Genomic DNA, 14,108 nt, shown 5'->3' with positions numbered 1-14,108 from the left:
CCTGATACTGTAAATAACACAGACAACACCTGTTAGTACCAGGGGTCGACCGATACAGGTTTTTTAAATGGCTGATGCCATACCGTTTTTTTTTTTCATCACCCTTGGCCGATACCCAATTTCCGATACCTGATATTTGGGGCCGATATGGGTAAAAATATATATATATATATATAAAATGACAAATATTCCAGGTCTCAAGTTAAAAATAAACATTCATTTAACATTATCAAATTGAGGTAGAACTTGTAACATTTAAACACCCACTTTAACAATCAAGTAATGTCTAACAATCAAGTAATAAAAAAATAAAGTGACTTGGTGCTTTTAAAAGAACCCGAATGACATAAGATAATAAATATTGCGTATCGGCCAAAACCACGCGTGTATCGGCCGATAACGATACACTTAAAAACTGCAAATATCGGCCCGATACAAATACCGATATATATATATCGGTCTATCCTTAGTTAGTACCAGTTAACGTGGTGTGCACACGACACCAGAGGTCCTGGAATTTGTTTAAGTTTTGGCCGGCAAACGCCTCCTGTGAGGCAGAGACAAGAGAGAAAACCCTCATCCGACATATCAGAGTAGACATGGACAGAGACGGACTGCCCTAGAGGGGCCTGGGCCTGGGCCTGGACCTTGCTGAAGTACTGCCCGGACAACACCTCCTGTAAAGACACAGTCATCTACATCTCAATAAATGGCCAGATCCACTACACCAGTGGGCCTGGACCTTGCTAAAGTCCTGCACAGCCAACACCTCCTGCGAGGCACAGACAACGCGAGTACCCACACAGACATGTCAATACTTATCATGGAGGCTTGGCATTTTACAGACATGAACTACACTAGGGGGGCTGGGACTTGCTAAAGTCCAGGCCAGCCAAGACTTCCTGCTCACGGCTGAGAGAGTACCCGCTATAGCAGTGATTCTCAAAGTGTGGTCCGGGGACCACTAGTGGTCCTTGACAGAGCTCAGATGGTCCTCAAAGGGATTTCTACTTTTCCAAGATAAGCAAACTGAAGGCTATATTTGTAACACAAGTCATATTTTCACCACAATAAGGCTAGTAAATGTGAATAAAAAGTAAGTGATCTGTATCAAAAATTAGCAGTGTCGAATAGCACCCGCCAACTGTCAATTCAGTTAATACTGTAGGTGGTCCCTGAACATTTTCGGGGGGACAAAGTGGTCCCCGGTCTGGAAAAGTTTAAGAACCACTGCGCTATAGGATCAATACACAAGAGCAGATTGAGTGCTGCATTAACAACAACAAAAAGTTTGTGACACGGACTGGATATCCACACCACATGCTCCAATACATGGAAGGGATTTAGCAGATGCTGCTTTAACCAAACACTGCCAGTTTGAGTTAGTGGAATATTAAAACTAAAATGTATCCTTGGTGGAGTGCATCGATACTGCAGAATCGAATTGATAGAACTTGGCACACAAGCACTGCTTACAAGACAAACAAGTTGAGTTGTACAGTAACTTATCTGTTTGAAGAAGGTGTGACTGATCATCTTTGGCCTGTGTGAAGCACAAGCAGTGGTGTAGATTTCATTTGTACTTACTGGTTTAGTTCTAAAATTGACCAACATTATTGTCAATAACTGTGTCCATAGTTTTCATGTGATGAAGTGATGAGGAACAATTTGAAAGGAAAAGCAAGAGAACAGTGATGATCACCAGCTGGGTGTTTTAAAGATGAGCATGGTGTGGTGTCAACGGCTTACGCAAGATGGATGGCTTTTACTAAATTGAAACAAACTGTCTCAGTTTTAACTGTTGCACTGGGAGCAGGAGGACTTACATGATAAATTAAACGCCTTGTTTTTTGTTTTTTTTTATCTAATGGTCCATTTTTCATCCAGTGTCCTGGTCTCATCCTGCCCAGCCAATGTCATGACACAATTGATATTGATTCGGTCTGCTGAATCCACAAGTGATCCAATAGTTCTTTTGAGACTGCATGAAGCAGTGGCAATATTTCTTCCAGAATGATAACATCACACCACCTTGCATGTTTGGCCAAATGCAAATTAATTCTGGTGTGATCACATCACACAATTAACACGTTTTAATATTGCACACACTCCTGAATAAATAGTTTGACACTAAATGGGCTTAACAAAACAGATGACAGTAACTTACACCAGATTCAGAAAGTAAAAAACCCTACCATGGGGGTGTGTTGGCTCAGTGGGTTTAGTCTCCATACCATTAAAGGGCAACTCCTGCCAATTTCAATGTGCTGTTGTATTGCTCACGCTACCCTTGCCACAGTTTTTGGCCCAGCCCTTTCCGAGATATGAGCTCTTCTAATGGGGGCAACTTTTGTTTACATTTTTAAAAAAAATGAGCATAGGCCTAATCCAAATATTTTCCCAAAAGTATCGCTCTTTGCTAGCTGTGTGCTGATGTTGCATAACCTTTTGAATGTTTTTGGGAATAAATAAAAATGTTTTTTTGAAATGTAAACAAAAGTTGCCCCCATTAGAATAGCTCATATCTCGGAAAGGACTGAGCCAAAAAATGCGGCGTCACCGGGTACTGACAAGTCAAGGGTAGCGTGAGCAATACAACAGCACATTGAAATTGGCAGGAGTTGCCCTTTAAGCCGGGGATCGGGTTCGAGTCCGGCCCGAGGTTATTTCCCAATCCTTCCTCCTCTCTCTCCTCCCATTACCTTCGTGTTGCTCTCTCATACTGTCCTATCTAAATAAAGGCATAAAGGCCCAAAACATCCGTACCATACCTTCCTTCCTTGAATAACTATCTGATCTTGTCTGACTGATGATGTTGTGTCATCTTAACTGGTTCAGGAAATGGTTGCATGAACATGATAACTCCCTGAAAAAGATCACCCTAAACAAGTACATAGTACACAAAGTACATTTTATTCTGATTAGGGTGTCTGCTATTTACTCCTAATCCATCTTTCTGCATACCTTGACAAAGACTTGGGTCTGACATAGAATATTCTGAATATGTATTGCAATTTTTTTTTATTACAATTTAACTTTTGTTAAAATCTCAGTCTTTGTCTATTTCATCCCTTTATCTTATCTGTGTTATCTACTGTATGTCATGTCATCTGTACCGCACCCCAGCCAAGATTATTTCATATTTCATCATACGGACTTGGCAACGAGTAAACACAATTCTGCTTCTAATTCTCAGACCTCCATCTCGGAACTCCACTTCTGCACCTTTCGCCATCTCCAAAATGGTTCGTGAAACAAACCCTTTGTTTCCAAATGTGGATTAACAGTTGAAATAACTGTCTGCCAACTGAGAGCAAAACTCATCCTAATTATACCAGCTTAATTAACGTATTCATGTGCCCGTGTTGCATTGATATGAGCTAACTGTCAAGCTGGGATACCAAGACATTACAACCAACTACAGCAGCGAGTTGGAGTTTGGAGTTGGGCCATGTTAACCTCTTCCATTGCCTCGATAAAGCGGTCGAATGGCGTTAGCCGTTAGCCTTACCTGCATCTTGGCGAGCTTGGGGAAGTCTCCGGGCGAGATCTGGTGCTCCTTCTCGATCTTGGAGTAGATCTCTCCCAGGTTGGCGATCAGCTCCTTCTTCTTGTTCTCCTTCCCAAACATGTTGGGCATCTCCTTCTTCAGGGCACTGATGATGTACGCATGCACCTGGAGGAGTTGAGAAACAGAAGAGCATCAACAATGACTTCGATTTTTAAAATAAAGTCCATAAAGTGATACAGTCTAATTTTTGGAAATAAGCCTATTTTACACCTCTCCTCGAGTTGAATAATAGACTTTTACCATTCTCCTGTAATTTTAATCATTCTCTGGGTATGGCAGTGCAAATTTTATCTGGCAGCTAACTGGTCTCATAGGACTCAATGTTAACTACTAGCTGGGAGGTAAAATTTGCACCGTCATACCCAGAGAATGGTTGAAAGTACAGGAGAACAGTAAAACCCTATTATTTAACTCAAGGGGAGGTGTAAAATAAGATTATTTCCAAAAATGGGACAGTATCACTTTAAGTAGTACAAGTAGAGAAGCACGTAAAACAAAGCCCATGACTTATCATGTCCTTCATAGGAGTGATGACGATGTCCCAACAAGCTGATCATTCCATCCCATCCATTCCAATAAACAGTATTCATACCGTACCACTGCAAGCTTAGGGCGTGCACATCCAAGACAGGAACTTCAGCAGGTACCAAATCAAAACAGCATACTTGAGGAATAAAGGCCCACGCTGTATTACACATTTATGACGCAAGTAAGCCCTCTTGCGCTCAAGTCTCTTTGATCAAGAGATGGATGCTTACAGAAAACACTGCTCATTATTTTGTTGTGTTGGCTGGGCAACAGGTCTTTCCACACCTCACAGGAAAGGATAAAAAGACTGTCTTGACTGAGCAACAAAATAAAACATCGTTATTGTTGAGGGTTTAATCTACTGAAACTATCGGGCCTGTATTTTAAACACTGTACTTAATGACATCCTCGTATTCTCCCCCAGCCATCAAAAGGTTTCCTGAAAGAACTTTGACACAATGCCAAAAAACTGACTGCTACATTGTTAGGAAATGAGGCCAGGACTCAAAGCGAGTTTGACCCCAACGCCGCCAGCCCACTCCCAATCAAACTCATTGCAGAACAACCTGCACCTGTGAACACCTGCACTCCCACCCCCATACTCATGAATGGCCATCCGGGTACTTTGCTCGTAAATGTGCGTTACGCCCCTTTATGGGTGAAAACAAACGGAATGTCTCATCAACTTACATGCTACATCGGCTTGTCTAAATTAACACAGTCCATGCTTCAGCCATGGCTGTTTGGCTCTATTGTTTGAACAGCCGGCAACACAACACGTTTTCGGCATGCTGCGCGTGAACAACGCTAGTCTACAGGTCCGTATCTTTCGTTTATTAAACCCCAACAATTGACTTGCATGGGTTGTTTTCCCCCACAAATGGGCGTAACGCACATGGAAAACGTCAAGCCGTTCATGAGTATAGCTTACTCTCTTCTGATCCACCCATCACTACTGACTTCATCTTGCATCCCAGCCTAGAATACTCAAATTCGGAGCATTCTGACCCCTCCTCTTACCAAGACAGGCCTCTCTGCAATAAGCCTGTGTGTTAAAGGGGACTTCCTACCTGTCAAAAGACCCCAATTTTGTCAAAGGAGTCAACTCTACTCTTCCCAAACTTACCTAGGTACCCCACTTCCACTAACGAACCCCAGGCCCCCTAGAATCCCAACACTCCCCTTAACCAGAGATACTGTTGCTAGCTGCCTTAACCCAGTGATTCCCACATTTTCAGCAGGGAACCCCTTTTGAACTTACAAACATTTTCAAGACCCCCCACCCATCATAGTCTTGGTCTTCTATTAACCATATAAGTGCCGTTATTAACCAAATAATGGAATTATGTTGGCTATTAACCAGTGGATTTCCCATTTTTATGCAATGTCTCTTTTGTCCGTGACCCGCCTCCATCAGTACCTCCGCGACCCTGCTAGGGGTTCCGACCCCCATTTTGGGAACCACTGCCTTCCCCCACACCACACCATCCCCCTTCCCCTCTCCTGTACTGTACTGTACTGTACTGTACTCTTCCCTTCCAACCCCACCCTCCACTCTCCTCCCCTGCCAAGGTACCTTACTTCTATGAAGGTACCCCAGCTAGCTCCCCCATCCTCCTGCCCCATCACCTTGGCCAGACGTGCCCTCTTAATCATCCTTCCCCTCTCCTCTCCTCTAATGTCCTCTTCCCTTCCAACCTCCACTCACTCTCCAACCCTGCCGACAAGGATGGATTACTGCAAGGGCCTACCGGGCCCAGGCCCAGGGGCCCAAGAGTTCAGAGGGCCCTGAAGCCCAATCCTCTAAATTTCCATTCTCATGTTGTGTAAAATCACACTTTTAACAACTCTATTTTCACATATTTTCAGGGGAAAAACACCTGAATGCCGAACACTATAGGGTCTCTAACATCTGGAGGGGGCCCTTTCTTGTTGTCTGGCCCAGGGGCCCATGGAGTCATGATCCGTCCCTGCCTGCCGAGGTACCTTACTTCTACCCTTACAACCCCACCCCCCACTCTCCTCCCCTGCCAATGTACCTTACTTCTATGAAGGTACCCCAGCTAGCTCCCCCATCCTCCTGCCCCATCACCTTGGCCAGGCGTGCCCTCTTGATGAGGTCGTTGAGCTTCCTGAGCGCGGCGTTCCTGGGCAGGCCCTGGATGTCTCGGAACAGGTCCTGCTCCTCGGCCTCGAACAGCTTGCGGTTGTCGGCCACCAGCAGCGGCTGTGCCCAGAAGGAGCCGATGTAGACGCGGATGACCTCGGGCGTGTTGACGATCTTGCCCAGCGACCACATGAGGGCGCCGTAGACACGCATCAGCTGCTGCGTGCCGATCTGGTCGGCCTTGTTGAGCACCACGCGCATCTTGTCCTCGTGGTTCTTGAGCGCGCGGATCACCTCTGAGAACTCGTCCGAGATGTCCAGCTTGTGGGCGTCGAAGAGCAGGATGATGCGGTCCACGCGCTCGGCGAACCACTCCAGCACCGCCGCGAAGTCATATCCTGCGGGGGAGAGATAGAAATACACCGATGAGAACCGACTAGAAGCCCTCCAGAAGCGCATAGCCTATAGAGTAGACAGAGACGCCTGTAAAGCGTATTTGAGTCTGAAGAAAAGCACTATAAAAAACATTTGGATTATTATTATTATAGAAATGCAAAGATGAGAACCACTCAAGAACCCTCACGAAATCATAGCAACAGACACAGAAACACTAAGATGAGATCCAACTAGGCAACATTTGACCAACTAGGAAAGCACCAGGAAACACCACAGGAGCGCAGAGAAGTCATAGTCTGTGGAAAGGGGATAGGGGATAGGGCAACAAGGCAGACACACAAAGTAAGCTACATAAAAAAACGAGGTAACAGAAAGTTAATTAACCAGCATGTGTTCTACACACTCTGTAAACCACATGCCCTGTGTGTATAGGGTGCAAGTCAAGACAGAAACAGAGAGAAGGGAAAAAACAAAGAGAAGGCATTGATTTAAAGGGGGTTACAAGTGACATTGTGGGACAGGCAGAAGAAAAACCCTGAAAAAGGAAAGAAAGGAGTCATTTAATTTTCAAGTAACAAAGATGGAAAGATGTCACTATACAGTAAGAGACGGACATCTAGAGCATCAGTCTGTCAGTCATGTGTTGCCATCAGTCCCCAAACCAACTGATCACCGATAGCCATGACTCTTCGACCAGGTATATGGGGTACATCACATCAGAAATGGCAATGGGACCACCAAAGATGGACCACCCAAGACATCTTTGGCAACGAGTCTTCCCGTCATGCGTTTCCAACCAATTCCCTGAACTCTTCAACAAAGTGTGTGAGCGGCTCCTTAGTGAAACCATCTGTGGTAAGAAATGATTCTCCACTTTCTCAAACCAGACTCTCAACTACCTCCTATCACTTTCTCCCTTATACTTCTGACAGGGAAGTGAATCAAACTTGAGCCTTGAGTGAAAGCAAAGCTGGATGGTGCTGGGTGCTAATTCACAGTAATGATACAGTGTCAAGGTTGTGTTTCGCTGCGTGTCAATCACTTTTGTGTTACGTTGTTATGCTCGTTCCTCCTCAGCCACATGGAGTCACGAGAGTGAGTTTGGCGTCTTCCCACAAGTGATGTCCTCGTATATCCATCAGAGATGGGCTGAGAGCCAGCCAGCGCCACCCGGGGAGCATCCTGTGGTGTGGCCTGCCGGTAAACCCTGAAGCTACTCGAGAGTCAGGGAAGCCGACAGTGCGGGGTAGGATAAAGGGGTCAGTTGTCCCGGGCCCAGAGAGTCAATTCAAGTCAAGTCGGCTTTATTGTCAATTTCTTTACATAAGCTGGTCATGCAAAGAATTGAAATTATGTTTCTTACTTTCCCAGCTAGAGGGGGTGCCCAGAATTGGGTCCTCATTTACATTCTATGTATTGAGTCAGGGGGGCCCTTTTGGATGACCTGGTCCCAGTCCAAGCTGTCAGCGGCCCTGCTGGGAATCACTCGGCATCAGCCTGGGCTGCCGTCCCACGACATGGCTACAAACAGGTAGCGATTGCACAATAAGTTTGAAGGAAGAAGGAGGGGATGGGGGATTGGGGTGGGGATGGGGAGTTGGAAAAAGGAGAAGAACTACTCGCTCCTTTTCCTGCGCCAGGAAACGGCAGACCAAATAAGCGCCTCATCCATTCTCATGCCGCCGTCTCACCGTGACAACGTGACAGCCTGGGAGGGGCCCTTTCTGATGGAAGGCTTCCGAGGCCATACTGTGTCACTCACTCTTTCTGTCTGTCACTCTCTCTGTCTGTCTGTCTGTCTCTCTCTCTCTTTCTATCTCCGTCTCTCCATTTCTCTGCACACACACATGACGGGGTGACAACAGACTAGCCCTTCACAAACATAGACAGCCCTACACCAGGATAACAGCAGAGCCCCTAACCTCCACCCACACACAGAGAAGGTGGGTTGACAACGGATCCTGTCCATTCACACACACAGACACAGACACACAGACACACACAGGTCCTGCCCTCACACACAAGTCACACAAACACAACCTGCGTCCACCCCCCTACTCATACACAGTTTTGACATCGTCACAAAACAGGAAGGAACCCCTGGAACATCCGCTCTTCCTCGCGCTTCCCTCCTCCCTGCCCTCCCCCTCCCCCTCCTGACACGGTGGCAAGGTCAGCTTTATCAGGGGGTCACAAGGCCAGAGAGAGAGAGAGAGAGAGAGAGAGAGAGAGAGAGAGAGAGAGAGAGAGAGAGAGAGAGAGAGAGAGAGAGAGAGAGAGAGAGAGAGAGAGAGAGAGAGAGAGATAGTATGCATGTTCAGTGACAATGTAACCACCAAGTTATCAGGGAGTCCTAGGGTTAGGGCTAAACAATGGGAATGTCACAGAGCGTGTGTGTGCGAGTGTGTGCATGTGTAATAGGCATTTGCTGGATGCATGTTTCAAGATGATGGAGTGATCTATAGCCGTCATTCTGGTGGGAAACAAAATATGGCTATATGTCATCCTGCCACCGGTACCCTAAATAGCAAAGGTTTGAAAAAATAACTGATAATCAGTAACAGCCAGCGAGAACTCGTCTCTGCTCGGGAGGGAAATAGACTGATAACATTCTAGAAGACCTTTTCCATGTGTTGTTTGCATGGGAATAAATCATGGCACTGCACTGCATGCCGATCATCAACCCTCATCTTGACATGTCTAGTTTAGTGTGTGTGTGTGTGTGTGTGTGTGTGTGTGTGTGTGTGTGTGTGTGTGTGTGTGTGTGTGTGTGTGCTCGTTATTTACGCTTAAAAAAAAAAAAAATGTACAACCCCTCTTTGCAACTGCACTTGTTCTGTATATTTCCTGTGCACTTTGTATTTGCTTGTGATGTTGGCTTGATTGTGTCCTCTTTTGAAAGTCGCTTTGGTTATAAAGCGTCTGCCAAATGCAATGTAATGTAATGTAATGTAACCCAGGCCAGGAGGGACCTCATGACTTTACAGCTAGGGCACCGACATGACAACGTGCCCAGCAGCCGCAACTTTAATAAGTAACCACTGCCACCCTCCGCCATCTTGTGCAACAGGTTGAAGACAGCAAGGAGTTTATACGTTTTAGATTTTGAGTTTGACGACAACTCAAGTCAAGTCAAGTCAATTTTATTTATAAAGCACTTTAAAATACAACAGAGGTAGCTGTCCAAAGTGCTGGACAAGTAGGAGGACTTGAAAGGAATCATTCAACCTTAGAACACATAGACATACTTGAGGACATAGGACAAAATACAAAGACCAAGTATTCACACATTGTTATTCTCCCTATCCTTACCAAATCAATCTGTATTGTTGGAAAGAAGTTATTTTTCACTTATTCATAGTTCAAAAATGTGTGTCGAACTTCAGTATTTCATTCATCAACGGTGATAAGAAGATCTTCCCGCTCCCCAGCCAAAGTTCGAGCAGCGTCAGCAAGATTTTGAGCGAGAGAGCGAGAGAGCGAGAGAATGAGAGAGCGAGAGAGCAGTGACCCTGACTGGGCCCAGCCTTTGCCAAAGTCCGTCCACGAGACTCACTCTTCTTATCTCCCTACCTCGTAAAACACAAGAAACGCAGGAGTGGCTCACAACCCATCAAACGAGAGAGAGGGGGAGGGAGAGGGAGAGAGAGAGAGAGAGAGAGAGAGGGAGGGAGGGGGGAGAGAGAGAGAGAGAGAGAGAGAGAGGGGGAGAGAGGGAGATAGAGAGAGAGAGAGAGAGAGAGAGAGAGAGAGGGAGAGGGAGGGGGAGAGAGGGAGAGAGAGAGAGAGAGAGAGAGAGAGAGAGAGAGAGAGAGAGAGAGAGGGAGAGAGAGGATCAAATATTTTGAAGGCGCAATGTTATTTGGGGGTAATAAATCTAGTGCCTAGTAACGGCCGTGTGTGTATGCAGGGTAAGTGAAAAGAAATCCCGCACACTGTCCATTCCACCAACAAACTTTAATACAACGTTTCGGTCATCCGACCTTCTTCAGGTAAAGTTTGAAAAAAGTGAACTTTACCTGAAGAAGGTCGGATGACCGAAACGTTGTATTAAAGTTTGTTGGTGGAATGGACAGTGTGCGGGATTTCTTTTCACTTGACTGACAACCCGGCTGGGATACCATCCTACGCACCTGCCCAACTACAGAGGTGTGCAAAAGCGTCTTTATTGAACTGTGTACACCGCATTTCACATTATTACGCAAATGACATTTTTTGCCGTTTTCCTAAATAATCAATAGAAATGACAGTCGTCATAATTTTCAAGTAATCGGCCATTAGAGTACAATTCAAAAGTTTTTGAATGAACCTTCCAATGATAACGGTATTTTTTTAAATAACAAAAAACTTAAAATGCCCAAAATGCTCTGTTCCAAATTATTACGCAAAACAGTTTTGTAGTGTTGTAATACAAATTTCTTTCTTTTTTTCCCCATTTACATCAAAACAGTTGGCATTTGGTACCTTCTAAATTACATTTCGATGTTCAAAACTTGGTCATAAGCTGTAACTGGAATGCTGCGTTTAACATTGAAGTCAATGGCAGGGCATTGCATGGGAGTTATGGAAGCCTAGATATCCTTGATGCTTTGCTCTCAGCTGTTTTTGTTTGTTTGGTCTGGTGACCCACACTTCACTCTTCAATATACCCGTAGATTTCCATGCCACGTGTAGGTGCTTTGGAGGTGATGACATTCTAACTCACCAGACATAGCATCCCATTCATTTTCAATGGGGTTTTATGTCTGGTGCGTTAGAATGTCATCACCTCAAAAGCACCTAAACGTGGCATGGAAATCTACGGGTATATTGAAGAGTGAAGTGTGGGTCACCAGACCAAACAAACAAAAACAGCTGAGAGCAAAGCATCAAGGATATCTGGGCTTCCATAACTCCCATGCAATGCCCTACCATTGACTTCAATGTTAATCGCAGCATTCCAGTTACTAAGACAAAGAGCTTATCACCAAGTATTGAACATTGAAATGTAATTTAGAAGGTACCAAATTCCAACTGTTTTCAGGTAAATGGGAAAAAAAGAAAGAAATTTGGATTACAACACTACAAAACTATTTTGCGTAATAATGTGGAACAGAGCATTTAAAGTTTTTTATTATTTAAAAAAATACCGTCATCATTGGAAGGTTCATTCAAAAACTTTTAAATTGTACTCTAATGGCTGATGACTTGAAAATTATGACGACTGTCATTTGTATTGATTATTTGGGGAAACAGCGAAAAATGTCATTTGCATAATAATGTGGAATGCGGTGTATACAGGGTACCTGAGGGGAGTGACACTGTGGTTAGTTGTCTCCGGCACAGGGAGAGAGGGGGCCCAGAATTGGCTCCTCATAACACTACGTGTAGTTAAAAGAGTTTCAGGATTCAGGATTCAAGAATGTATTGTCATTGTCACAAAGGCAAGGAAATTGTGTTTGGGGTACAATACTTAGTAGCAGCAGGTTTTCAAGTAAAGTGAAATAAGAGGTAAAAGTGACACCAGTGCTTGACCCCCCCCAGCCCCCCCATCCCACTTAAGGGCTCTGCATACTTCACGTGCGCACTTTGGCGCGTTTGGCGCGAGAACCATTAATGACGTCATCACTTGCGCCAGACTATTCATACTTCAAAAGCGCCGCTCGCATTGTCGGAAGTGCCCTCTGCTGTTCATGAGAGAAAAGTATCTTTCGCAACTCGCAGCGTGAGTTCTACTGATGTATAAAATAGAAAGCCAAACACGGCTGCTGTAGGGCTACTGAACGTCTGACTTGTGACTTACCACATTGAAACATATATTTTTTTGTTGTAGCCTACATTGCCAGATCATTCCAAGACCATGTGAGAGCATTGTTCTGGCGGCAGAATTTATAAATAGATCGCCGAACACAACGTGCTTCTGAACAAAGTAAACAATTGTTTCACTGAACAACATTTAAGAGAGAAGATAAAATAACTCTCTAGGACATTTTATTATCCTCAAAATGATGCAGGATCCATTCTGTAGTAGCCTACAGTAGTTGTTGCCTCTCTTCGCAACTCCTGCTTTGTCTGCCTACCTGCATGGTCGCTGGTGGCGCACGACAAGTTACAAAAAATGTGGGGTGCACGACATCGCGCCACAGCAGCTCGCGCCACGGCGTGTGACGTCATTTTGGGTCACGTGACGCGCGAGTGAGGTCGCGAGTGAAGTATGAAGGAGGCTAGCGCCAGTCACGCCAAGTATGAATCCGCCTTTAAAGTGCAGCAGAGATTAAGTGCATAATACTCGACACCCCCCCCCAGTTTGTCCTGGGCCTGACCAAGGCTGTCGGCGTCCCTGTGTGTATGGCATCACCTACTTTACTCAGTCTCCATCAGGAGGAGCTGAGAGGGAGGAGGGAACATGAGGAACGATAAGATTTATGAAACTAATCATATTCCTCCGAGTTCTCAACTGAATTTTTTGAACGTGTTTAGCTGTTAGCTGTGTTTGGTCCTGTAGTATGGGGTGGGGACCCCTCTCAAGAAGGGAGTTCCCACTGGGGAGTATTTCTCAGGGGGGAAGGAGGAGGAGGAATTCTTGTTTGCAACGAACGACCTCCAGATGTTTCACACAGCAAACTTGGCTAAAGCCGGGCTTGGCTGTGAAAGCTGTGAACCTTGATAAGATGTACGTATATGTACATCCAAGCGCTTAATCATTTTTTTTACCAACACACACACACACATTCATAAAACCTGACGCACACACATTGTGGGCCAGGCACTGTAGAGGCAGGGAGGCAGGGGTGGTGGTGGTGAGTGGGGGGGGGGGGGGGGGGGGGGGGGGGGGGGGGCGTGCCCTAATGGACGCCATCGTCCTGTTTTTCCCCCGATTACGTGTCACCCCTCACCCCTCCGGTTCCTTCCTCTCAGCATTTTCCAAAAAGGAAATCTCCCTTAGAAAGAAGCATCCTGGGATAGAGAACACCCCCCATCTCAGCCAACCCCCCCACCACCCACCCTTTGCATAATCATACCTCAATCCATCAAGGGAGCCAGGATGCAATATTACATAGGCTTCTTCACTCCTAAAAATACGGCAAACATTTACAAGCGTCCTGATACAGAACCCTCCTCCCCACCCCGCATAATCACACTTGACTCCAAGTCAGTCAAGGAAGCCAGGAGGAGACAGCATTATCTTGCTCCTAAAATATGACGAGCATTTACAAACAAAGACAGATGCCGTTCATTTCCAGCTGGTGCCGGAGTGCTTCAGCTTAACCGACACACGTCAATAGAATTAGCCATATGCTCTCGGCTATTTCAAGAAATGAGCGACGACTTAGCCATGCCGTCATTCTTCTATGGCAACACCCTAACACAAGCACTAATGAGGAGCTGATGTACTGTTTGACTGCATAGAATGTAGAATGTAGAATGTTCCAAAGATTCCAAGACGAGCCTACAGTCAGTGCATGTCATGAATGAAAAGATGGGGGCTTTTTACACAGACACAGATAAAGTGCATGGATAAGACTG

At 45.4% G+C, this 14,108-nt stretch overlaps 1 protein-coding gene across 1 annotated transcript in view; it reads right to left on the bottom strand.

Annotated features, from left to right (window-relative positions):
• The window catches only part of ehd1b (EH-domain containing 1b), a 42,576-nt gene that overhangs the window by 4,010 nt on the left and 24,458 nt on the right, over nucleotides 1–14,108 (bottom strand). Inside the window, exons 3-4 of the mRNA XM_063202803.1 lie at nucleotides 6,192–6,604; nucleotides 3,512–3,676 (exon numbers count right to left, since the gene is read on the bottom strand). Coding sequence (XP_063058873.1) covers nucleotides 3,512–3,676; nucleotides 6,192–6,604 — 578 coding nt within the window. The remainder of the gene's footprint in view (nucleotides 1–3,511; nucleotides 3,677–6,191; nucleotides 6,605–14,108) is intronic.

The sequence above is a fragment of the Engraulis encrasicolus genome, chromosome 7 (assembly GCF_034702125.1).
Source record: "Engraulis encrasicolus isolate BLACKSEA-1 chromosome 7, IST_EnEncr_1.0, whole genome shotgun sequence".
Taxonomy (NCBI): domain Eukaryota; kingdom Metazoa; phylum Chordata; class Actinopteri; order Clupeiformes; family Engraulidae; genus Engraulis; species Engraulis encrasicolus.
This window is presented reverse-complemented; position numbering and strand designations above follow the sequence as displayed.